The 27433-nt window shown below is 42.2% G+C and overlaps 1 protein-coding gene across 3 annotated transcripts in view; it reads left to right on the top strand.

Moving 5' to 3' along the window:
- The window catches only part of LOC129722064 (uncharacterized), a 217907-nt gene that overhangs the window by 138840 nt on the left and 51634 nt on the right, over positions 1-27433 (top strand). For all 3 annotated transcript variants that reach the window (XM_055675287.1, XM_055675286.1, XM_055675288.1), the window contains 2 exons: positions 16291-16369; positions 16438-16455. In XM_055675287.1, coding sequence (XP_055531262.1) covers positions 16291-16369; positions 16438-16455 — 97 coding nt within the window. The remainder of the gene's footprint in view (positions 1-16290; positions 16370-16437; positions 16456-27433) is intronic.

Below are 27433 nucleotides of genomic sequence, written 5' to 3'. Positions count from 1 at the left end.
TCGCCAAATGAATTTTGGACTGAGCCACAAAATATGTTTAAGTCCTCATATAGAAAACATGCTTTGAAGTCACGCTTTCTATAACGTTTCATGGCAGTATCATTAAAGATTTATATAAAAATACAACAGTATTTCAAATCCCAAGGAGGAGCATACCTTTGAACACTGACGTTTATACCTGGAGTATTATTGCTTAAAAAATACAACACGTTTTTCAAAAACTGTTTGTTACACAGCATTAACAGTCTAAACGTATTGAAAATCATATGAGGCAATACCTACTTACTTTACTTCTTTTGCAGTGACAGACCGTTTATCGATCCAGTGCAAATCCAGAATACGTCGCCATATCACTCGGTCTTGGACTGTTATCGGGCATCCTCGTCGACAGCACACATCCAACGAGCGCGGGGTCTACCTCGAAGTCAACGGCTTCGGGATTCCTGCTACATATAATTTTTGCTGATCGCTCCTACGGCAATCTAGCTACATGCCCAGCCCACTGTTGCCTGCCGTGTTTTATCCACATGACTATATCCACAGAATTGTATGTCCGACACACTGCATAGTTCATGCGTCTGCGCCAAACCGCATTTTTCAGCTAGCCACCAAGTATTAAACGCAAAATTATACACAAAAACTCGCCGATCAGCCTCTTTCAGTGTCCATGTTTCATGACCATAGAAGGCTACCGGGAGAATCAGTGCTTATTTTGAACTGGTTTGCAGGCTGAGGCCCCACGGGTTAGTTACGCTGGTTACGCAATCCGTAGAAGGCCTTGTTTGCGGCCGCTATCCACCTCTTTATCTCACGGCCAACCGCACGTTCCCAATGTACCCAGGTAAATTAATTCGTCGACTACATTAAATGAATCCCTATACTTCGTTTTGGCAGGGTTTATGACAAGCCCAATTCTCGCAGTCGCAGTCTTGAGAGGTCCAAAGGCCTCTGCCACCGCTGTACGGTTAATACCAATGGTGTTGTTATCGGCTGCGAAGTCTGTGTATGAAAAACAGAAGGTCGAGTTTCGAATCGAAATGTAGCACCAAGGCTTTGCTTTTGCTTTTTTGTAGCAAAACCTAGGAGCATGTGAAACAGCGCCTTGGAGCCGCCACTTCTCTGCACGCCAAGCCTCCGTATAGAATCTTTCAATGCGATGTGGCTCGACAGCCCGACACTCTGCTTCAAACCATCTAACGTCAGGAAAGCGTCCGTTATCTCACCGACTACCCTAATGCTTAATGTGGAACCGTCAAGGGTGGTACGAATCAGTTAGTTTTTTGAAAAACCATGTTCGCGTATTATCTGCTATAACTTATTTCTCTTAACTGAGTTGTACACTGCCCTGAAGTCTATGAACAGATGGCGAGTCTGCAAGGTGAATTCTCGAATTTTTTAAGTGTCTGGAGAAGCAGTTCTCTGCCACCACAAAAACACACTTCCAATGCTGACGTTTCTTCCGGTGATGGAGTCTCTTTTCAGCTGCTCCAGCTGCTCGATATCTCCCTCCGCTTTGTCGTGTCATAGCTGTAGTCAACATATGTCCTCCGATACTTCTCATCCGTCGCTTGCTGGAACTCAGCATCAAACCACTCATTGAACGTGTTTTTCGCAGCTGTACCCAACACTTCTCACGCTGTGGTGCTGATCGTACTGTGGATATGTCTACACTGTTCATTCAGGTCCCCTCCAATTTGCTCATCGATCCGTTCATCAACTTTCTGTGAATACTCAGCAGCCACTCCTCCAGTTGATAATCGCTGGATGTTCAACCTATCTTCCTCGTTGTCTTTGATTTCAATACGCTGGGCATTTTGGCGTGGATCTTGGATACCACGAGATAGTAATCCGAGTCAACGTTTGGTCCTCTGAACGACCTTACGTCTGTAACGTCTGTAACGTCTGAAAAGTGCCGTCAATCGATCAGAACATGATCGAACTGAGAGCAAACAACCACATTTAGGTGCATCCAGGTATGCTTATGCCTTTCAGGTGCCTTATCATCACAAAGTCTACGCATTAAACCAATATACAGGGTGTTAGGGAGCTCACTTAAAATTTTTTAAGGGGTGATAGAGGACCCTATTTGATGAAAAAATCCTTCTACGCATATGGCCAAAATTTACCTTCTGCAGAGTTTCAGTTTTCGGTAATGTTTTTCTAGCACAAGAAGTATGATAGCTAGCCCAATTCTGTTGGTTTCTTTGGAAAGCTGAGAAAATTTCATAATCAATAATGTCTTTAAAATTAAAGAGAATAAGAAGCATTCAGAAAACTGGAAAAAGTGAATAACTCTGCTGTAAGTAAATTTTGGACATATGCGTAGAAAGATTTTTTTCGTCAAATAGGGTCCTCTATCGCCCCTTAGAGTTTCCTAACACCTTGTATTTGCTGATTTGACGAACATTTTGAAATGCCAACAATTGAACAACTCGATGACCCCACCCGTCGTAGATATAGTAAGTCGCTATACAAGCGCTCCTGATCCCTGGTCCGTCCTATTTTGGAATATTCCGCTATAGTATGGTGTTCTTTCTATCAAGATTCAAGACACAATTGTGAGGATTGAAGCCGTGCAACGCAAATTTGTTCGCTTACCCTTAAGACAGTTTCCTTGGCGTGACTCACGATACCTACCAAGCTATGAAAGTTGTTGTAAGCTCATCAACTCAGAGCTACTGTAAGAAAGGCAGATTTTTGCCAAGGCGTGTTTCATTGGAGACCTTCTTCAGGGAAACATCAATTGTCATTTATTACTCGGCCTTCTTGATATATGCTCTAGACGACTAAATCTCCCTTCCCATACGTTTTTGATCACTCAACCTGCAAGATCTAACTATGCTCTACATCAGCAGTTCTCAAGGGGTACACGAAAAAAAAATCAGTAATGGCAGACAAAGCAATTTTTCTTTATAATAAAGGGTGTTTCACTTCAAATCTGCACAGACGAAATTCAATCTTAAAATTCGAGTTCTCTTTGGCCTTAACCTTAGCCATAAGATTCTGCAAGACTTCCGAATCGACCGTGTTCAGTGTATCAACCCATGTAATTGCTTCGAAATTCTTCACAACTTCAGGTCGTTTACGAAGGTGTCCCTTCGTAATGGCCCAATACTTCTCGATCGGGCCCAGTTCCGAAGTGCTCTGGGGGCTCAGCTCTCTCGGCACAAAATCGACTCCGTTCGCCTTGTACCACTCTACCACCTTCTTGGAGTAGTGGTAGGATGCCAAATCCGGCCAGAAGAGCATTGGATCATCGTGAGCCTTGCGGAAAAGAAGGAACCGCTTCTTGAGGCACTCTTTCAGATACATTTGCCCATTCATACTGCTATTGGTGACGCACGGAGTGCTTCGTTTTCCGCACGTGCAAATGGCTTGCCAATTCAGAAACTTCTTGGTGAATTTCGAGACCTTCTACGTCCTGAGGTCCTCGGGAACATCAAACTTATTCTTAGCCGTCACGTACAGGTCTCCAGAAATCTGCTTGAAGTCTGCCTTGATATACGTCTCATCATCCATCACGCAACAGTGTGGCTTGGTAAAATTCTGATCGTACAGCTTCCGCGCACGACTTTTCGTGGACGTATTTTGCTACTAGTCTCGGTTTGGGGACTTCTGGACCTGAAACGAACGTAGTGTGGCTCGTAATTTGGACCTTTGCACGAAAAACGCACTCTCGTGCAAGATTGTTAATCGATAACCTATCGTACACGCGGATGACGATACTGTATGTTATTATTATCGACGATGACGTTAACGTCTTTAGATATTAGCGTCCTTGCCAAGCAGGATAGCTACTGGATGGTATCGGACCTATAACGTCTGCTAAACGAATTCACTATTGAATTTCACATTGGTTGCTGTCTTGGATAGAAACACAAACAAAGCAGCAATAGCAATGGTCCAGATCATTGCTATTACATTGCCAAACCTTTGAACTCGTTGCTACCTGAGAATTTTCACTTCCGTGAGTTGTTATTTTCCAAAAGTAAATAGCAACGCTCGGTGCGGTTATTTTGTTGGTTCTCAAGCCAGCTTTAGCAACCGAAATTTAGCCACTGCTGCACTTGCTCTGACATAGCAAAAGACGCTAATGAGCTGATAATGTCTGGTGACTATCGTCATCGCCGATAACGTAAATGTTTGAAGACGATGACGATCGTCAATAACTACAGCAGACGTTATCGGTATCGGCGATGACGATTATCGACGATAATTTATCGTATTAACAACTCTGCACTCGAACAACTTTTTCGCCACCTCTCGGACCGAGGCGTTTGGTTTGCATTTGAAGACAGTGACCACGTGCTGGTGATCGTTTTCATGGAGTTGAGTGCTTTTCTGTCCGGATGTGGGTTTCCGATCTACAGTCAGGCGTTTTTTGAAACGTTTTATGGACACCGTAGAATTCGCGATGCCTAGCTTTTTCCCGATGTCACGGTGCGACAGATGTTGATTTTCAAAGTACTCATGCAAAACTCTTTCGCGAACGTACTGCTCTTTTGAAAACGCACATTTCGAAAACGTACCTGATGAAATCAACTGACAGCATGTAAACAATACACATCAAACTATTTGTACGCAAAATATCATTTGATTTTACCCAATTTATCAAGAGTTAGAGCAATATCAGTGTGTGCAAATTTGAAACGATACACCCTTTACTTAATTTGTTGTACAAACTAGACTACCACAGCATTATCTACCACTACTCTCTCTCTCTCTCACTCTGCGAGAACATTCCAAACCCAGGAGGTGCACTTGATTTGTAAAATATCGCCAAGGGGTACGCGGACAAAGAACGGTTGAGAACCGCTGCTCTACATGAACCAGTGCTCAGCATGTGCCGTGTTTTCAACAGTTGCTACGGTGTATTTGATTTAAACGCGTCCCGTGAAAAAAACAGGCGTTGTTGCTTGAGCACTTTCTGCGTTAGTTTAGTTGTTAACTAAGTAATTGTCATTAGGATAAGAATTTTATCTGTTAACAAATCAATATATGAAATGTGTACAAAGTGTAAGCGAGACAAGCTCTCAATTACAAAAATAACTTCCACAAGGCAGGGTGTGTGGTTGATCGAGGCGTGCTTGGAACGGGACACAATACTAGAGGGTGATCGATATTATTCTTAGAGGAAATTACCTTCCCAATAGTTGAAATGACTAGAACACCATTCCGAAGACATCGGAGATTGCGGGCTCGGAGATTTCGTCTGGATAAGGAAAATAAATTATAAGTCCAAGTCACACCTTTCTATCCTTGTTCAGTGTATCTCAATCAAATAGAGTACCTCCTTCAGATCGTTTAAAAGACCATGGATCATGTAAAACCGAAAAACACAAAACTTACCATATCCTAATGATTAGATCTTAAAGGTAAAGCTTACAAAATAAAATGATAGTTGGTCTTATTTCTCGATATTTTCGTTTGATTGAAGGACAATTTTTAAGAGAAGTTTTAATTACATTAGAAATGTTTCTTCTTCTTTAATTGCGATAGTAAACAAGTTTCCCGCGATTTACAATCATTTAATGATTATTTTAACAATTTTCACACAAAACAGAAAAGCAGGTCGTCACGAAGTCTAGTGATACATTTTTCACCAGACAGGTCATACGCGCTCAGCAATGACACTAAGCCGAGAGCAGGAAAAGACTGCACACCCACGCACGCCACGACTACTATCATGCGGTATTTAGTGTGCTAAGTAGTTAGTTGGTTTGATGCCGGCGGCACGCGGCTTTCGTGCCGTACCGTACGGAAGACACTACGGCAGACAAAACATCATCAAGTTTGATCGATAGTATAGTTTTCAGCGTCAGACGGCGAATGAATGTGCCTGCCAGACTTACCGCAGTGTGTAAATGACCCAGCAGCAATTAAATGCAGTTCAGTAAGAAGCAAAGAACCGGACGATTTTCAACCATATTAAATTTTTGTCTCGGTTCAATTTATAATATGTTTTATATGAGATGTGTTGAATTACCAGTCCTACATCTATCTATTCATTTTGAATTGAAACCAACTGAGCACTCCCAACCGAAAATAACTGGTTCTGTACATTACTTACAGAACATACAACCCAGTAGATATAAGTGACACAAGTGACGGCAAATTTTATTTAAGGAAAGGTACAATAATTATTTGTCACGCGAGAGCAACGGAAACGAAACACGTTGTTGTGAGTTCGCATAATTAAAATTAAATCTTCGTATTCGAGCGTAATCGTGGCACTAGCGAAGAATGAGGCTGTCAGGCTTGACATTATTTTGTAAATAGTTTGGGGCTTACTGCCTTAGTTATTATATATATATTTCACTCAGTTGCGAGATCGTGCGTCATCATTCGAAGAGTTGCGTTGCCAAAAAAATCAAAATATAAATTTCGGTTTTCGGGTTACCGCTTTGCAAATTCGCAGTAATCGTTATAAAAATGATCATTTTGCAGCGTAATCCAAACTTTGTTAATAGGTTTTTCATGGCACACTAAACAGCTCATGCCTGACCTGCCGGAAATATATAAACGGCTGTTCGAAATTTAAGAAAAAAAATCCGACAGTCAATCGCCGTCGGTAATGATTCCTCGCTATCAATCATTCGGTGTGTCTCATTAGCAGTGGCGCTAACCGGAAATTTTAGCTCGATAATCGCTAAACGCTAAACGCTAAACCCACATTAGCGGAACTTTCGCTAATCGATAATCGCTAACTTTTCAATATGTAAATAGTCATATCGCTATATTATTGCTTGTGTTTTGTAAGATTTGGACCACTTTGATCTTTTTTGGTAAAACAAACGAAAACAATTACTTTTTAAAGCTATTTACAATAAGAGGTTAACGAAACGGTATGCATACTTGATTTTGTAAAAACAAGAATGACAAAAGTTATTTAGCTTGCATTAAAGAAAGATACTCTTAGGAATGTTTTCATAAAAATTCAATTATTATCTGAATCGAAAAAGTAGAACCAAAGTTGTCTGAATTTCAAGCGCATTGCAATTTACACAAGTTCTTGGTGTGCCGAAAATTCAATCTAGACCTTGAGCTTGTTCTTCAAAATGCTCATGGGGCTTGTACGATAGCTGGAACTCCATTCCAGGGTAAAAAGACTGATAGAAGTAACTTTTCGCAGTAAAGTATGTTCATCTTTCGAAGCATTTTACGATTAGGGGAGCTCCGTAGCCGCGAGGTTGCAGAGTTCGCTTTGGTAAGCGGGTGGTCGTGGGTTCGAATCTTAGTAGAATCAGGCCATTTGGTTGTCAAAGGATTTTAAGCATAGGTTTATTCTCAGGCTCCTCACCACGTACCTTTCCTTCAATCTGGATTCTAAAGTACCCCTGTTGACTCTCCTCCTAATAAAAATAAGTCCCTATTATAATAAAACTGGTGTAAGTAACATATGAAAGTTCTCTCCAGGGAACTGTAACTAGGCGATATTGTTAGGATGGACAGAGGCTCGGTATAGTAGAGCAGTGAGCTTGAAACGGAAAGGTAATATTTACACAAAAGCACGGATATGAATGATAAGCGTATCACTTGCTTCAATAGTGTTACTGCTAATACGAAGTGCGGAGTACAGAAAACACCTGGGCAATATCACAATAGATCTAAGCTCTGGTCGCAGTGATAAGTCCACACAGGAAAAAAAGCAATTTACGTACGCCATCAGCAATTCACAGTTTTTCCTAATATTTCTATTGTCGCTTCTCTACAAAATTTGGCGAATTAGCGATTAGCGTTTCGGAGGCCAAAATTTTAGCGACGCTAACAGTTTCGCTAGCCAGCTCAAAAATTAGCGAAATCGCTAAACCGCTAACTGAATTTTAGCGTTGCTAATTAGTGATTAGCGAATTAGCGGAATGGTGCCCACCACTGCTCATTAGCAAGATTAGCTTCTCGTTTACAGCTTTAAACGTTATCAAATTTTCATTTCATTTCTCTCGCGTCGCGCCTGTAAGGTCAACACTGTCCGAAAAGGAAACATCACCCGTCACAATAGTCAAATTTCGTTCAAATCATGCCAGGTTTTGCGTTAGCTACTTGTACGCTAGATTCTTTCGCACTCCGTTAATTTGCGCTAGCGGGCACCTGTTTCGTCTCAACCGCAGTTAAACGGTTGCTTTTTAAATGATCCGCGTTGTGCGGCTATTTATGCGCCCTTGAGAAGAGATCGTTATAACTAGGAAACTGGGTAGGGATGATCAAAAATCATACTCTCTAAAGCTGGATTCAACAGATGTAATCAAAGGTTTGAATTGTATACCCATTATCTAGACACTGATGCTAGTTCAATTCCAGATCAATCTCAACAAGTTTATTACTCTCAGCGAATAAACTCAAAAATGAGCATATCTTCTTCTGTCAGTTGTTGCATTTATTACCACCCAGCGTTAGCTTAGCGAACCTATACATTAGAGAAATGACAAGACACTCACCGTTAAGGCAACTGTCAACATCAAAACGGATAACGGCAATGCAAAATGATACAACTCGCCCGTTTTGATGTTGACAGTTGCCTTAACGGTGAGTGTCTTGTCATTTCTCTAATATATAGGTTCGCTAGTTAGCTAGAGCACAGGATGAAAGAAAATGAACATGAACGCGGCAGCATATCTATGAGAAGTGAGCGAAAGAATAAAACACCGCGTGGCCCCATTTGCAACGTCCCTGTCCACTCCTCGCCCTTAAGAAGATCATTTTCTAAGATTAGGAACATTCACCTCATGTGAATCGGTCGCGAAGGGAGCTGAGGGTCATATATTATTGCTGGTATAATGACGACACAATTTGTTCTACCGTTCTTCGAGCAACATTGGCACGAGCGTGGCTTGCCACTAGAGGGCCATTGACATTTAGATGTACACATACTGTCGTCTTGACAGTTTGGCTATAGTTTCTGTTAACGTTAATCAAGATTAATGTGCTTATTAGAGTTCCCTATAAACGAAGCTTGTTAAAACTATTGTTGTTTCATGTAGTGAGTTGTAGTCTGATTTTTTGTTGATAAATGAGTCATTTCGGATCCACCGTGTCCTGGATAATCCGCATTCTGTTTACGTCGCGAAATATTTCAGGGGCACCTTAGAGATCATCGAAAAATGTCGATGAATCGATATTTCAGTTTTGCGAACAGTGTCAGTTTTCTTAGGCTGTTCGAGGATATAAGAAAACATGCGGGTGCTCTATCCTGTAATACAAAATTCTTCTAAGACAGAGGTAGCATCTGATCGCAGTTGAAGATCAAGACACCTTTTTTCGGCGCAAATTTGATTTCGACCATCCTTTTTTTCGTGATATAAATAAGTTTTAAAACATGTGGTTTTCTTATAAAAGTCTATTGAAACAAATTCGAATGAAACTGAAAGAACTTAATTAGACGAAACAGTAAATTGTAGTAACTGGATTGTACCTACCTTAACTAGAATGCTGTCAAAATGACATGACATGTTATTAACTAAAGTTATCGCTCTCGAGGTGACGCTGTTTCTGTTACTAGGTCACTATGGAAAAACCAAAATTTATTCACCTAGCAGTGAGACCCAGCCTTTCCCATTCAAACTAATTATTTTTTTAAATAGATTTACACGAACTCTTTAATTTTCAGAAAAAAATACACCTTGATAATAATTGCTGGATTCATATATCACTCTAAATAACAAAATTTTGGTAGACAACACCTGAACGATACCGAACAAAGATTCAGAGCCTTAAAAGGCTAAACAATTATTATGTAAACCATATGTGACCATATAAAAATATAAATAAATATACTTTATTGCAAGCAGCTCACGTTTCTGGAAATCGTTACGCGCGTTGATGAAATTTCATCTCGGCACTATCGCTCGATAAGCGGCTCATCCGGGACAAACTCCCCCGCGTAAGAAAGTTCATTTCATCTGTGAGCAAAGCTAGCTACTCAGCGGCTAACGTATTTACGCTTAAAGAAGTTCGGTATGCTAGATTCCTGGCCATTCGAATCAAAACTCCACAGAATTTTTTCAAGTATTTTCAACATATCATAAGAAGGGCTGTATTTAGGTGAGTGAGTAAATTTACCGTCAAAAATAAATACTGCTCCCTCAAAACTACATGTTCTAGAACGATTTGAAATTTCCAAGTGCCAATTTTCCAATCGTTTATCCTTGCTCGTGTTCGTGTTCGCTACAGTGGTCTTCACCGATTGAGCGTTCATGAATATCTATCTTATTCCATCCGTCAGGGCTGTAATACCTACATCTCGTGGTACTTACCTTACCAGTTCGAAGTGTTCCTTGCTGTTCGAGAAGCCGTCTCCATTTAATTCGGACCATGGCAGCAGCTCACCAGCCATGTCGTCTGCGGAGGCCCCGCAGGTCAGCTTCCACTTGATCGACCCACCTTGCTCGCTGCGCGCCCCGTCGCCTCGTTCTAGTCGGGTCGTTATCAAGAACCATTTTCACCGGGTTAACGACATCAGTGGTTCTCCCAGCAGCTAATGCAACTCGTGATTCATCCACCTCCGCCATAATCCATCTTTCATCTGCACTCTACCACAGATGGTACACAACACCTTCCGTTCGAAAACCTCAAGGGCACGTTGGTTCTCCACGAGCATGGTCCAGGTTACGTGGCTGTAGAGAACTACCGGCCCGATCAATTTTACGTAGATGGTAACTTCGTGCGGCGGCGCATTTGATTCGAGCGGAGCGTCTTCCGGAGTCCACAGTTAGCACGATTTCCTGCAATAAGGCGTCGACTTATTTCTCTTCTGGTGTCGTAGTCAGCAGTCCCCAGTGAGCCCAGGTACACAAACTAGTCTACCGCTTTCATGAAACACGAAAGTTCTATCAGAGATTCAACGCATCCCGCAAAGGCTTTGTTCCGCGAGCCGAAATGTGCAGGGATAAGGAGGGGAATATCTTAACGAATGATCGTGAGGTGATCAAAAGGCGGAGACAGCACTTCGATGAACATCTGAATGGCGTACAGGCAGGAGACCAGAACAGCGACGCAGGAGACTCTGTCGGTGCAGCAAGCAACGGAGATGTGCCACCCCCATCGATAAGCGAAGCTAATGGTGCTATCCAAAGGCTTAAAAACAACAAGGCAGCTGGAAAGGACGGTATCGGAGCGGAGCTTCTCAAGATGGGCCCGGGCAAGTTGTCTGCAACGACTGATTGCTAAGATTTGGGAAAAGGAATGCCTACCGGAGGAGTAGAAGAATGGGGTTGCCACATCTACAAGAGAGGCGACAAGCTAGATTGTGAAAACTACCGAGCGATCACTATCCTGAATGCCGCCTACAAAGTGATATCCCAAATTATTTTCCAGCGGCTGTCACCACTAACCAACAGAGTCGAGGGAAGATACCAGGCCGGTTGGACACTGTCGGCAGAACATTTGAGGAGGTGGCAGACTAAAATGTGAAGCAAAGAAAATTGGACTGAAGATAAATTCGTCTACTGTAAACCGGAAATCGACCGTATTATTGATGTCAAGATATTTCGTCTCAGCGGTCTTTAATTCTAGAACCAATTATTTAATTTTGCCCAACGTTTCGACACCGGTTAGTATCTTCATCAGGGAAAACTATATTGTTTCACATTTTTATAACATTGTCTTACAGTTCTAATTGTTCTTTTGTAACGGGGTTACAAAAATACCTCTATGCTTAAGAATATGGCAGGAAAGACCCAAAAAAATTAAGTCGATACAAACGGTTATTTTTAAATTCAAATTGTCGGAGTAAATGGTTAATACCCCTTAAGCTCTCTAGGGTGACAAAACGCAGTCGCTCAATAAAAGATTTTATTCAGCAACGCATGAAATGTTCTCGACCAATCAACAACGGACACGAGTTGCGTGGATAAAAGCTAAAAAGCTATGTAGAAAAAAAAATAAAAGCTTATTGTGAGACATTTCCGTTTGAGTCGCACGTTAAAACGGTTCACAGTCCGATCCTGTAAAACGGACAGAGTACCAGAAAAATTAATGTAACATAGAAGATTGAGAGTACTGAAAAACATCACAAAAAAGTAAGCTGGAGTTATGAAGATTAGAAGTAATTATTTAAAATATTTTTTGTAGAAGCAGTTAGAGAAGAAGAGAAAAAAAATCGAAAAGCGTGAAGAACTTGTTAACGGGGAAAAGATCTCGAATAGTCCAGGTAAATTAAATTGTAAAAGATAGAATCTGAAGTATATTAGAGCTAATTGGTTCGTTGACTTACAAAATCACGGCAGCCGCCCGCTCCCTTCACGTGCAATTCGTGTTCCTAACCTCGCAATCTGGTTAGATCGGAAGAACTACCGGGTGACGTGTAGTTGACAAGATCTTGGAGACGGAATAAAGCAAAATTGTCAAACCCGGGCTGTTCAGTAACAAAAAATCAACCTACGTGACGACCAGTGTCGTGGGAAGCTATACTACGGGTACTGCCAGCCTCCCGCCCGCAGCCAGATATAGATTGTCGCATCTGTGCGCCCCCCGACCGCATCAAGTGGCTTCATCGACCACCCACGGCTGTACCTACGCGCATCGCCAACATCGTTCACCCGAATCCCGCTAGCGTGGATGAACCAGCATCACCCCACGTCGAAACGAAGACCGAGGTGAGAAAAACACGAAAAAGTTCAGGTCCAAGAAAACCACCAAAAGTAGAACTTTAGGCGTATAGGTCAATGGAGCGTTGATTAAAAATGGGAAATTATCATGTATAAGCTTTTATTTGATTTCGGTGCGCGTTCCTTAGAATGGAGTAACTTTCAGTAGGTCTAACCAACTAACGTTAGTCAGATGAGTGCCGTTCGGGATAAACAACCCTAGAGTCTCACCGGGCTTTTAACCATTGCGGCTTCGCGGCAGTTTTCCCTGCCTGGCGCATAAGCGAAGTCTGTTGCTACCCTCCCACGCACGTTACACTTTGTACTGTGGCTTTTAAAAGCATATAACTGTTTGGTATAGTTCGGTAGTGTTAACATTGAGTTGACGAGTTCGTGTACTTTGGCTCAATGGTAACTGAGAACAACGATACCAGCCGTGAGATTAGAATGCGAATCATCAGCGGGAGTCGTGCCTACTATGGGTTCCACAAAAAATTACGGCATGAGACGTGGACAATGCTTGAAGAGAACCTGCGAGCGCTCGGAGTTTTCGAACGACGGGTGCTAAGAACCATCTTTGGCGGTGTTCAAAAGAACGAAGTATGGAGACAGAGAATGAACCATGAGCTCGCGCTAGGGTGATCCCAGCAACCAGAGAGTGGCCAAATCTAGACTGATACGTTAGGCAGGGCACGTGGCGAGAACAACGGACAATTACTCTGCAAAATTGGTTCTCACCTCGAGTCCGCTTGGTACGAGACAAAGAGGAGCACAAAGAGCTAGATGATTAGACCAGGTGGAGCATGATCTGGCAAGTACGGGCAAGTACGTGCCCGCGGGATTGGAGGTGGGCAGCCATGGACCGATTTAGTTGGCGGAATTATGTTGTGCAGGCCATGTCTTAGGACGTACGGCCATTTAAGTAAGTATGTATGTACTTTGTTTCCGATGCGTTCATGGCTAGTCCAATTCGTCCGGCTTATGCCTCCAGTCTGATGTACGTCTCCGTCATCTTCTTAAAGGTTCGTGCTGCAATATCATCGCTGTCATCGGTGAAGCGGGGAACAGACCTTCTAAATATCATGCCACCCGTGTCGATACCAGCCCTACGTATCACGTATCACGTATCACCTAATCCATCACCTTGCCGTAACCCTCTTCGGGATTCGAAGGGACTCGAGAGTGTCTCCAAAACTCGAACTACTCACATCACCCGATCCATCATCGACTTGACCAACCGTGTCAGTTGATACGGAAAACCGTAATCAAGCATAATCTGCCATAGCTTGTATGCCGATTTAAAATCGATAAACAAATGATGTGCGGGCACGTTATATTCACGGCACTTCTGTAGGACCTACCGTACCGCGAATAATTGGTCCGTAATGGCGAGTACACTCAGAAATTCTGCTTGGTATTGCCCCACAAATTCCCTCGCAAACGGTGATAGTCGACGGCACGGAATTTGAGAGAGTACCTTGTAGGCAGCGTTCAGCAGCGTGATTGCACGGTAGTTGCAGCAACCCAACATGTCACCTTTCCTGTGTATGGGGCACACTGTACCAACCATACATACACTCCTCCGGTACTACCTCCTCCTTCCAATCCAAATCTTGGCAATAACCCAGTGTAGCGCCTTAGCCAGTGATTCACCACGTGTTTTAACAGCTCGCTGGGGAGTTGGTCAGCTCCAGCGGCTTTATTGTTTTACAGCCGGCCTATCTCCTCTCAAACCTCCTGGTGGTCTGGAATTCTGTCGTCATCTGCGCGTACACCGCGATCTACTACCACTCCATCGTCGTCCTCTGATACATCTGGAGCACCTTAAAGCTCATCGTAGTACTGCTTCCACCTTTCAATCACCTCACACTTGTTCGTGCGAAAGTTGCCGTCCTGGTCCCTGCACATGTCGACTTGCGGCACATCTCGTGGTGTTGCTGCAGTGTGCAGCGAGATGCAGCAGTGTAGTCATTTAGCCACTACATTGTAGCGTTATCCAGAGGTGGCACCACGTAGAGGCATACTACATTACCGCTCAAGTAAACTGATATGTTACTTTCTTTTACATACGCTTTTTACATTTTACATTTAAACATACTAATGATGATTTGATCCAACTGGTATTATTATCATATTGACAAGCGAAAATTTGTAATTGAAAAATCGTAATTTATTTTCCAGACTCTAAACAGCTTAATAAATAATTTCAAAGCTTTAAAACCTTACTACGATGGAGACGCATGATCAATTAGGAACAAACTGCGAAATTTGAGCCGCGTTACCTGTTGGTTAATATTAAAATATGAAAAAGCATCACAATAGTGGTGTAGTTTCTTTCCTAAACAACATCTTTCGTTGAAAAAAAAAATATACAAAAAAATCATTAATTTCGTGAAAAATAATTCAACCTCCGAAAATCATGATTCACCCGCATTCACCCATAAATTGGCACGTGCTAAGCTCTAATTATCCAATTTCGCTGATTCATACTTATATTCAGCTGCCCGTATTTACTTCGCCAGTAGTGTCGCTGACACATGCCGTCAGTCTGCTGCAATTGTCCCGTCGGGATGAAAAATTAGCCCACTCCGTAGTGTGTGACGACCGCTTGCAGCACTTTCTGTCTAACGAGAGGTAGGTACCGACACCATGCGGCATTCCTTATGTAATGTGTCTTGACAGCTAGAAAGCAGATATTAAAAAAAGAAAAACAGAAACGAACGAACTCAACATGAGTTGCGGATCACTGCTACTACCGGTGACTGTCCTAATGCGATTTTCTACGGGAGATTAGGAAAAACGCTTAGGATAATTCACTGCCAGGGAAAGCGCAGTCGAATTTTATGCAGTACGCTAAAAACCAGCATCTCTAGAATCAACAGATATGCAGAAAATTGTGATAAATCCAAAAACAGACGCATGTTTTGTTAACCAATTCCATTTTAAAATCGTCAATTCAAATTTTATTTTCGAAATTAAACTTGGTACTATTCTGTCATTCTTATTTTGATATCCATGTTGTTGACGCCAGTAACGAACATAGCGTGAAACAGTGTTTTCCCGTTTTTGCAAACACGTTGTTCAATTGGGTGCGTTTCAGTGGTTTCACAATTTTCATATAAATTTCGAATAGCGACCACTTTGCACAACACTCAATTCACCACAAATTCGAGAGAAAAAAAAACAACAGGAAACCGCTTTACTGCTTCATTGTATCCGAGGAAACTCGTAAATATGCTGGCGTCTTCTGCAGGCATTTTATACCCATCGGGGAAACCCGGTATGGCTTGCTTGATCTTTCGTCCTCTCGGTATACCGTAAGGAAGTCGTTCTGTGACTGAAAGGTTCATTAAAAAATTACTCACATGATTCGTGCAGTAGACAAGTGCATTAATTTTAATTAGTTGTCCTGAGCTCAGACACAAAAGCTGTTCACATCGAAGGAGATGAGATAAAACGTGCAGCTACCAGTGCGCATTGAATGTTACCGCGGCCTCCCCTGGGAAACAGCAATAGGAGGATGCAATAAAAGGTCGCCAATGCCGTCACTGTCGGACATGACGACGCGACTAGCGATGCTGCTGTCATCCCGATCGCATACTTATCCTTCGCTTTATTGTCACTATAATTTGGGTTATTTCGGGAACAAAGAACATTCCGAGTTGGCATAGAATTTAATTCCTCTCTTTTTATGTCCGTCAAATTTCAGACGTCAACATGGTCGCCGAACCGAAGCCACATCAAACTGGCAGGAAACGACAGAACAAATCAAAAACCGGAAACGATTGGTACGTGAAAAATGCTGCTGAAAACCGTGATATGACGTACTTTATATTCTCTTTTTTCTCTATTTCAGGGATTACTACTACGATAGGTGAGTCCAAAATAAGCCAATTGTAGCTTGTGATATTTGTTATAAAGTTATATTCTACTAATTCTACATGTACACGGTTTCTAAATTGAAATTACACCATAAAATATTTGAACTATTTTTATCAACCAAGTCGAGACAGGTTAGAATGCATCGTAAAAAGTACAAATTTACTTAACGCTTGGCTTGTACCCAAATTCCACGCCCATTCTTGTTAACATATAATTTACATTATTTCAATGAAATACTTTGCGTTTATATGTATAAATAGCTCTCGTTATAATGTTGCGACTTGAAGTGAACCAAACCTCTGTCACATTTTCAATTTAAAAATATTCTTTTCTTCTATTAAAAATATTCTAGTTTCGGTGAATAAAAATAAATTTTTTGAACGATCCTCCTATTGAGGAATTGTTTTGTCAATAAATATTCCAACAAGTTGGTTAGGTGCTTGTTTCTTTTAAAATGATAATCGCAGTAGTAAACGGTTGGATATTATAAAAGTAATTCTAAAATATGTGAAGGTTTGAAATTTCACAATTAAAAAGGACCATGTTTAAACCAGCATAGTAAAAGTACTGATCTACGCTCTAGCTGCCAATTAGCGTGACAGGTCAGTTTGAGTAATGTGTGATTAAGCTAAAGTTCCACAATGTTTAATTTTTCATCAAATGGGAGATATTATAATATAACTTCGGTCTATATTGTTGATTTCTTTTAATTTGTTAGAATATAACCACCAACGATATTTGTTCTGATTGGAAGCTCCCACCCCCTTCTCACGAAAACAAACTGACGGTTCTCTGTAAATTAATCATCATTAGAAGAAACTCTAAAACTTTTGATGAAGTTCCAAAAACAAATTTAGAAACCGTCACCTTAGCAGTTTCATATTTCTAGGGATAATCAACCAATCGGATGGTTCCCACAGTAAAACCATGAGCTGCAGAAGAGAAAAAAACACAAATGAAAAAAGAGAAGTCATTTCGCAGGTTAACATTCCACTTGATCCCAGAGCCAGTGGCCTTTCTTCCAGTAGCTTCATACATACACACGAGCACCCAGTAACAAAAAGCGGCGAATAGCGGTCGTTGAAAACGCTGTGAGTGCACTCAATTTAATTCAATTTCATTAAAGTGATTTATTTTCCCGGTAATTTTTACGCCCGCTTTCCTTTATTCCGCCGACGGGCGGCTGTCGAAAACTTGCGGCCCGGTGTATTTTTCATCGGATAAATCTAATGAACGCACAAAATCGTTTTCCATTATTTACGCTACGTTTTTTATTTATTTTCATTCTCCATCAAATATTTTCGACTGTCCCCTCTACTCCGTCGAACACACGGCTATAGTGAATCCAGCTGGGAATTCGCTTCGGCTTGGAGCCACCGAGTTCGCTTGTTCCCTCCCGTTACTTGGCTATTTGGTTGCTGAGCGCGCGCGGGGATATAACTTCCGCAAATAAACAAACAAATTACAACACGAATCATCAACATTGCAACCAAAAAGAGGAAGAAAGGAAAAGCGAATGAAATCACGACAAAGTGAGAGGCGGGGGAAAGTAAGGTGTCCGAGGGCGCGCTGAGTAGCTTTTATTTGAGTGCGAACTGGCGAAAATCGGAAAGATAAGTAATCAATTATTTATGAAACAATAGCGATTCGATTGTGCCAATTTCGTTTCCTTGGGATATCCTTGGTTAGATCCACGACGCTCATCGTGAGCCGATCGACAGGAAGAAAGCAACAAGCTGTAGCCGTGGTGGTACTGGCGACGACGACGGCAGCAACGGTCTCGTAAAGAATCTCGGTTCGATACCATGGAAGAAGCCTTTCCAATCTGGGGAAGGTTTAATGTTCATAAATAAATGAAATAACCTCATAAATCTTCCGAGGTAATCTTTTAATAATGTTGATTTTGAAATTTATGAGACTGTTGGTCGCTTGAACTTCGTCTGTTTATGTTGTCATACGACTACCGATTTTGTGTGTGTTAAATCTGCTGAAACGCAATCTATAATGATGTAATGTTTCATGCCAACCAATTGATGTTTATGTCATGTTATGAATTGCTGATTTTAGACCCCAGAAATAGTATTCGCACCAAATCAGTTTCGATTACAAGAAATAAATAAGTAGGTATATGCTCAGTATGGAAAACACCAGATGTGTTGTATGATAGATATAGCGAAAATATCTCCACATCGATAAAGTTAAAAGCAAGACTATTCGAAAGAGCTCAGGAGATTGACGAAGTAATAAACCAAATCAATCACATTCTATGATAAAATCTGATTACATCATACTATGCCATATTACCATCTCACTTAGTTTCTCTCATTTCTCTTCTTTGATTACCATAAAAATACGCTTCATACATCGTGTTTCTCTACTATGCTGCGTTTATATAGCAAAAACAAATCGGCAATAAAAAAAAAAATATTTTATAACGACATATACGAGTAGCAACCGTTACAGACGTTACAGACGTGAGGTTGTTTAGAGGACCAAACGTTGACTCGGATCATTATCTCGTGGTATCCAAGATACGCGCCCGGGTGTCCAACGTGTTAAAATCCTGGACGACAAGGAGGATACGGTTGAACATCTAGCGGCTATCAACTGGAGAAGTAGCTACAGAGTACCTGCCAAAGATTCATGAGCGGTTCGAGGATCAAGTTGGAGGTAGCCTGAATGAATAGTGAAGGCATATTCACAGTACAATCAGCACAACAGCGGGAGAAGTGTTGGATACATCTGCGAGAGCCACGTCCAATGAGTGGTTTGACGCTGAGTGCCAGCGAGCGACGGATGAACAGAACCACGCCAGAGTTCACATGTTGGCTACGGCTGTGACTCGCCAGAACGTAGGAAGATACCAGGAAGCTAGAGCCACTGAAAAAAAAACTCCATTGCCAGAAGAAACAACAGAAGATTAATGGAATCAGAAACCGGAACGTATCAGCAGCCTCTGTCATGTGCAACGATAGGGAGGGGAACCTATAAGTTTCCTGCTAAAACATCCCACAGGATTTCACCTGCGTCAGAATGTTACGCCAAAGTACTCGGTCCATAGCAGCTTGTCTCCAGTTTCTTGAGAATCCCACACTTCCAAGATCTTGCTCCAGTTGGTTTAACCACCTAGCTCGTTGTGCACCTCTACGTTTTGTACCGGCCGGATTGGAGACGAACACTATTTTTACGGTATTGTTGTCCGGCATTCTTACAACATATCCCGCCCATTGTACCCTTCAAGCTTCCGCGATTTTCTGGATACTGGGTTCGCCGTAGAGTTGCGCCAACTCGTGGTTCAACCTTCGCCTCCATACGCCATCCTCCTAAGCACACGTCACTCGAAAACGGCCAGTGCTTGCAAGTCCTCCTCGAGCATTATCCATGTCTCGTGCCCGTAGAGGACTACTGGTCTTACAAGCGTCTTGTACATGGTGCATTTGGTACGGGGGCGAAGTTTACCAGACCTCAAAGTCTTGTGGAGTCCGTAGTAGGCACGACTTCCAGCTACAATACGTCTCCGGATTTCTTTGCTTCAGTTGTTGTCTGACGTTACCAAAGACCCGAGGTATACAAATTCGTCAACCACCTCGAACTCGTCTCCGTCTATAATGACGCTACTGCCTATGCGAGCCCTATGGCGCTCGGTTGCTTCTGCTAGCAGATACTTAGTCTTTGACGAATTCACTTTCAATCCAACCTTTTCTGCTTCACGTTTCAGTTTGGTGTACTGTTCAGCAACCACCTGTAACGTCCTTCTGACAAGGTTCACATCGTCAGCGAAGCAGATGAGCTGGCTGGATTTATTGAAGATCGTGCCCCGCATGTTAAAGGCCGCACATTTCATCACACCTTCAAGCGCAATGTTGAACAGGAGGCAAGAAAGACCGTCGCTGGAGGCATGAAAAAAGACCCTCGCGTGTTTCAAACAGGCTTGGTAACGCAGGTCCATGATTTTCCATAGCTTTACACGGTCGATAGTATCGTAGGCGGCCTAGAAATCGATGAATAGGTGGTGCGTAGGGACTTGGTATTCGGGACACTTTTGGAGGATCTGCCGCAGCGTCAAGATTTGGTCCGTTGTCGATCGCCCACCCACAAAACTGACTTGATGATTTCCAACAAACCTCCCTACTAGCGACGACAGACGGCGAAAGTTCTCACATTCCAACTTGTCACTCTTCTTGTATATTGGGCATATTACTCCCTCCTTCCACTCCTCTGGTAGCTGTTCTGTATCCCAGATCCTGACTATCAGCTAGTGCTGACCTATAGGAAGCCAACCTATCGGAGCCCAGTATAATCAACTCCGCTGTGATGCCATTTTTCCAGCTGATTTGTTGTTCTTGAGCTGCTTGACGGCATCCTTAACTTCACCTATCGTAGGGGTTGGAATGTCTCCTTCATCCGCTGTGCTGACGAAGTCGTTCATCCTGCCGTCATGGTCATCTGGCTCTGCGCCATTCAGGTGTTCATTGTAGTGCGACTTCCACCTGTTAATCACCTCACGTTCATCCGTCAAGATTCCTCCATCCTTATCCCGACACATTTCAGCTCGCGGCACAAAGCCGACGCGGGATGCGTGCAGTTTTTTGTAGAACTTACGTGTTTGTTAAGAACGATACAGCTGCTCGACATCCTCATACTCCATATCTTTCAGGTGGCGTTCCTTTTCCCGGATTAGGTGGGTCTGCTGTCTTCGCTTCAGTTTTATTGCATCAAGTTTTGACGAGTCCATTGCTGCAGCATCAATGCCCGCGCTGCATTCTTCTCGTAAAGAATCGTCTTACACTCCTCGTCGAACCAGCCGTTGCGGCGATTCCTCTCGACGAACCTTATAACACCTTCCGCTGCGCTGTTAATGGCTGCTTTTACATAACTCCAGCAGTCCTCTAGAGGGGCTTCGATGAGTTCACCCTCTTCCGGTAGTGCTGCCTCAAGGTTTTGCACGTAATCAGTAACAAATTTGGGGAACTTGAGTTGTTCCAGGTTATACCGTGGTGACGGTAGCGTATGTTGTTGACAATCGAAAGTCTTTGGCGCAATTTGACCATCAGAAGATAGTGTTCAGAATCGACTTTTGCGCCACGGTAGGTTCGGGCGTCGATAATATCCGAGAAGCGCTTTCCATCAATTAAAACGTGATCGGTTTGTGATTCGGTCTGTTGTGCTAATCTGCAGGTGTACCGATATGGGATTCGTTCGTTAGCCGGTGAGCGCTGAACTTCCCAATAACCGGTTTAAATTCCTCTTCCTGGCCTACCTAAGCGTTAAGATCTCCGATAACAATTTTGACGTCATGTTTTGGGCAGCTATCGTATGCACGCTCCAGCTGCGCATAAAAGGCGTCCTTATCGTCACCGTTACTTCCTAGTTGAGGGCTGTGCATGTTAATTTGCTCACATTGAAGAAACGGCCTCTAATCCTCAACTTGCACATTCTGTTGTCGATTGGCCTCCACCCAATCACGCGCTTCTGCATTTCACCCATCACACTAAAAGCTGTGCCCAGCTCGTGTGTTGTCGCAGCTATGGTAGATGGTATAACCATCTTTATACGTATGTGCCGATACTTCCTTCCAGCATACCTTCTGCAGCGCTACAATGTCGAACTTGCGGACCCTCAATAAGTTGGAAAGAATGCGGGTACTTCCCAAAAAAAATAAAGAACTTGCAAATCCATGATCCGAGTTTCCAATCGTTAGTCGGTTGACGTTGATGATTTTCACGGCTGGCTTGTAAGGCCTGCACCAACCCCTTGTCTCGCCGAAGGACCAACGTGTCATCACTGTTTAGAGTCCCACGTTGACACCAGGACGTCGATCAGCCGCCCCTAACATGGAGAATAGACGCTGTTTTGAGCCGCACCATCTTGGTGAACAGACGCTCAGGTTGGCGAAGCATTTCCTCCACCGCCGGAATGTGGTTAGCGCGCCAGTGATCGCGTCGCACCTTTTCACTCAGCTATTGTCGGATTGACAACATTACCCAGGCTACGCCAACCAGCTGTGTCAATGTTTCAGCTGGCAGTCTATTGTGATCATGTGACTCGTGGAGGCGTGAGATAAGAACTTGTGAGGACCGGAGCTAAGTCGGTCGCTCCTTCCAGGTTGTCAACTCACCATTTGAAGCCCAGAAAGGGGAACCTGATTACCGATAGAACGGACGTTGCCAGGTGTTGGAAAGAACATTTTAGTGTGCTATTGAATGATGAAGAAAACAGCGTAGTCGAAAGGAGCAGAATGGCAGAGCTGTGGACCCACCATCTAGGACGAGGTGAAGAAAGCAGTGAAAGGACTAAAGAACTGCAAGGCAGCTGGTAAGGACGGCATTCCAGCCGATATATTCAAAGCCGGGAGCGAACAGGTGTAGCGTGCTTTACACCGAAACATGCTGAGAGTGTGGTCCGATGAAGAATTACCCTCAAACTGGAGGGTTTCATTTCCGATCTCTACTACGAACCAAATGCTCACCCTGCGACAGATTCTCGGTAAATTTCTAGAATTCAATTTGCAGACGCACCATCTGTTCGTTGACTTCAAGGCAGCGTACGATACAGTAAAGAGAAATGAGTTATGGCGAATTATGGTCGAACATGGTTTCCCAACAAAACTAGTTAGGGTGATATGTGCCACCCTTGAAGGCTCATGCATCAGGATAGCTGGTGAGATATCGGACTCCTTTGTGACGTTAGATGGTTTGAAGCAGGGAGACGGGTTGTCAAACTTATTGTTCAACATCGCATTGAAGGGTGCCATACGGAGGGCTGGCGTGCAAAGAAACGGCACCATCATTACGAAGTCTCACATGCTTCTCGGTTTTGCGGACGATATCGACATCATTGGTATCAACCGTAGAGCTGTGGAAGAGGCTTTCGGACCTCTCAAGAGGGAAGCTGCGAGAGTAGGGCTCATCATTAACTCTGCCAAAACGACATACATGGTGGCTGGTAGAGAGCGTGGTAGTCCGACGGATGTTGGTGCTGAGGTGGTGTCAGATGGGGAAACTTTTGAAGTAGTCGACGAATTTATTTACCTGGGAACACTAGTGACATGTGACAACGAGGTTAGCCGTGAGATAAAAAGGTGGATAGCAGCTGCCAACAGGGCCTTCTACGGATTGCGTAACCAGCTGTGGTCCCGTTGTCTACAAACCCGTACTGAACTTGCGCTCTACAAAACACTAATTCTTCCCGTGGCCCTCTACGGCCATGAAGCATGGACGTTGAAAGAAGCCGATCAGCGAGCTCTTGGTGTTTTTGGGCGTAGGGTTCTGCGTTTCTGCGTGTTTGGCGCAGACGCATGAACCATGATTCTGGATTCGGCATTGGATCGATAATCGGTCTGTCGCCGTAAAAGTAAAGTAAGTTTCTTTGATTTTTTAGACGACAGACCAAGGTACTTTTTTTAATTCCGCAGGTATCAGAAGCGTATCTCAAAGACATTGTTCCGTTAGGAACTCTTCCCAGCTCATCTACGTTGATGCTTGCTCTATCGGTTTTCCTTTTGTAGTTCCGAACCATTTTCAGGACTGAGAATCAGTCTAAATCGATTTTTGTTAATAAACAACAATAAAATACAAATTTGGTAAGTGTCCGAATGTGCCCCATGAACGATGTCCGAATGTGCCCCACCACCATCCGAAGACAAATCTTGATTTAATCTAATAAATAAGAACTTTGTTTTCCCGTTGTTATCACGTCTCTTCATTACATATTTGTTACGAACTAAGGTGGTGTACTTGAATTTCTAAATCTCTCACGAAGAAATAAAAGAAAGCCCAAACTTCAAGCTCAAACGGTTGAAAACATGTATGAAAAATGACACGACACGTAATGAAATGTTTTCGTAAGTAATAACCAACCAAGAGCTGTCAAACTATATGGTAGCTGGAAGGGCTGCCAACTTACTTATATTTTTTGTTTGGTTGAAAATTGCACCTTTTTTTTTAAGCTCTGTCCGAAACTGCCCCCGTCCGAAACTGTCCCTCTTTCCCCTACAATTTGGTGAAAAAATTCAGTTCTTTACGAGTTTTGGGCTTTTCGGTCGCCGAGAGACAATAAGCCAAAAATTATATCACACACACTACAAACAACATAAACAACAAATATAATATGTTGATAAAATGGTGCGCCGGATTGAAGATTCAAAATTCAAAACTAATCAAGCAAACGAAGCCAAATTTGATAGGTTTCTATGATGGTTCATTATACTACTCTCCTCTGGAAGATACAAACAAAACTTAAATTTCTGCATATCTCGAGAATTATTCGAGAAAAAATGAGTGGAACGAAGTTGGCCGCGTCAGCTATTTACAGGAATTCTAGAAGAATAAAAAGATGCTGTTTTTGTTTCATAGCAGAAGCAAAACAATTTAAAACTTTTCATGTCGTTGCTTCAGAAAAAGCAGTCGTGACCTTTAATTATGACCAAAATCATGAAATGATTCATTTAATCTAAATTCTATTTTAAACCAATTCGAATATAACAAATTACATGTAAAATCTTGATATCGCATGAAATTACTCAATAATGCAATCTACCCGGTGGAATACTTTTTTTTTATTATCAGCTGTCTCCATCAAAGAATAAAAAGCATCTGATTCCGAACCGAATCTGTAATTAGTATGTAGCTGCCCTCCGTAAAACAATTTGTGATTTATGAATCTATAATACTTGATTATTATTTTCTTTTTTTGCACCCCTAGGACCATCAATTTTATCTCCATAAATATCCAACAATATCGGGTAGCGATGAGCTTCCCTTCGCTCGTGGGCACGCACAATGTTGGCAATGTCATTTCCGGCAGCCACAGAATGGCCATCATGGCACACCCGGTGGGTGGCTCGCCCCGCCCGGACACGTAGCTGGTGTTGTTTAGATAATGAGCGAATAAAGAGAAGCAACCGCACCGTCAAAACGCAAACACTCGACAACAGCGTTCCGTTCCACATTGTGCTCGCGGCCACCACCGTGTCTCGCAGCTCCTGGTGGCAGGGTAGATTGTTGTCTAATTTGAATTTTAATGATGCGCGTGATTGCCGTCCGGTTTTTCTTTCATCATTGTTTGCTTTCTCTCTTCCGAAGTACACAGCCATCTGGTTTCGCTTCGGGGCCATTTCCGCGTGGCATCTTGAAATTGAAACAACGAAAGGACGTACGGAGATCCCTCCGGGATCTGATAGCGCCCTTAAAATTGAAATTTGCCTTTTCATTGATTACCGAGGCTATCGGAAATCGGTTCCGGTGATCGAGCTGATTTTCACTTTGAAAAGTCACGTACAAAGATAATGGAAAAATCACTAGCTCATTCGCCAGTGATTAGATAGAGTACAAAATTTTCATTAAAACCACCAACCAATAATTTTAGAATAAACTCCAACAACGATTCAGATTGAACTTCCGTGATACGCTAATTTACGCTACATATCCTGGCTGACTGCTTTTCAATTAATAAATTTGAGCATTGTGGTAGGTACTGTGTTTAACTTCAGTGTCACTTAAGTTTTTAACCGGCATTATTCAGCAGGATTGTGGAGAAATTATTAACTAGCGGTGACTTTCTGACAGTGCCTGCAATAAATTTTATTGCTTTTCAGCTTCACAGCAAAACCAAACCATCATGGAGGAATTCACTGTACCCTTTTTATTGGTCATCCCTAATTTTTTTTTTTTGCTCAAATGTAGAATAACTGTTTTCTAAACAAGTACATGTTTAATTAAATTTTATAAAAATTAAATTTTTTAAACATCTGTTTGCTGCACTCCAACATACGACCCTGTGCTCTATCGTCGGACGCAACTAACTAACAGAGTGGACATTTAGTCCAGCCAGTCGAACGCAGTAAGTGCTCCCACCACGTGAAACTAAATAAGCGGATTAAATTGTGACCAAAACTATCAGCCTAATTATGCTGATGCCGACATGTTTTCCCAACCAGGAAACACTGTCAGAGTATTAGAGATGCGCCGTGTGTGTGAGAGAGAGGGACACAGTTTGCCTCATGAATTGGGTCGTTTGCAAAAACAACTACTGTTAGAAGTTGGAACTAGTTGATACACGAGTCGGTGGTACATATTCTATCATCTAAGTAAGGCTTTTAAAATAGAGGACTTCGTAACAGTTTTACGAAATGGTGAAATTTGTTTTCCACTTCAAGTGAACAATGGAAAGAAAGAAATTCAAGCTTTTTATAATATTAAGAGAATTTGTTTTGTTCTCTGTAACACAGTAAATCTAATAACATTTGAAGACGCTATTGATAGAATATTTTTCAATTGAGATAAAGAAGCAACTTTCCTCTGAATAATAGAGAATACCTTACCTAGGAGAGCAAAAAAGGAATTTCAATTGTGTGAAATACTACTAAAGAAAGGAAGAGTGGTAAAAACAACGCACAAGTATAAGAACATCGCTGTACTGGGAGTCATTTGTTGATTAGGGCAATAACTATTTCTGGAATTCAAGGTTTAATAATTTTTCTGGTTAATTTTCAGTGTTATAACAAGAGTCATTGTAGAAAATAATGTTTTTGAGCTTTTATAGAATTTTGCACAGTTCACAATGAATTTTATCCTGAAATCAATTTACTTTATGTAAACTCATGTTGAATATTTGATATATTGAAACTTGTTCAATCAAATTTGAATGAGTTTTGACGAAGTTAGAGGAGTTTTACAAAAATATATAAAACGAAAATTTCGGCGTAATATGTGATTAAAGGGATCAGAAAGAGGAATCATTTTTTATGTCTCACTACCTCTCAGGCACTCACTTCTCGAGCATAACGTCATGTCATATAATTCAATTTTTACTTCCAAAACAACATCAATATTATAAGAGCACCCAGCCCAAAAATAGCCATTTCGGATTTCTAAGTGACGTATTTAGGTGATTCTCGGCTCCTGATTAACATTTCGAACCTAGAATTATCTATATTCGGTACTACTTCGACATCATACGCTGTATTTATT

The sequence above is a fragment of the Wyeomyia smithii genome, chromosome 2 (assembly GCF_029784165.1).
Source record: "Wyeomyia smithii strain HCP4-BCI-WySm-NY-G18 chromosome 2, ASM2978416v1, whole genome shotgun sequence".
NCBI lineage: Eukaryota > Metazoa > Arthropoda > Insecta > Diptera > Culicidae > Wyeomyia > Wyeomyia smithii.
This window is presented reverse-complemented; position numbering and strand designations above follow the sequence as displayed.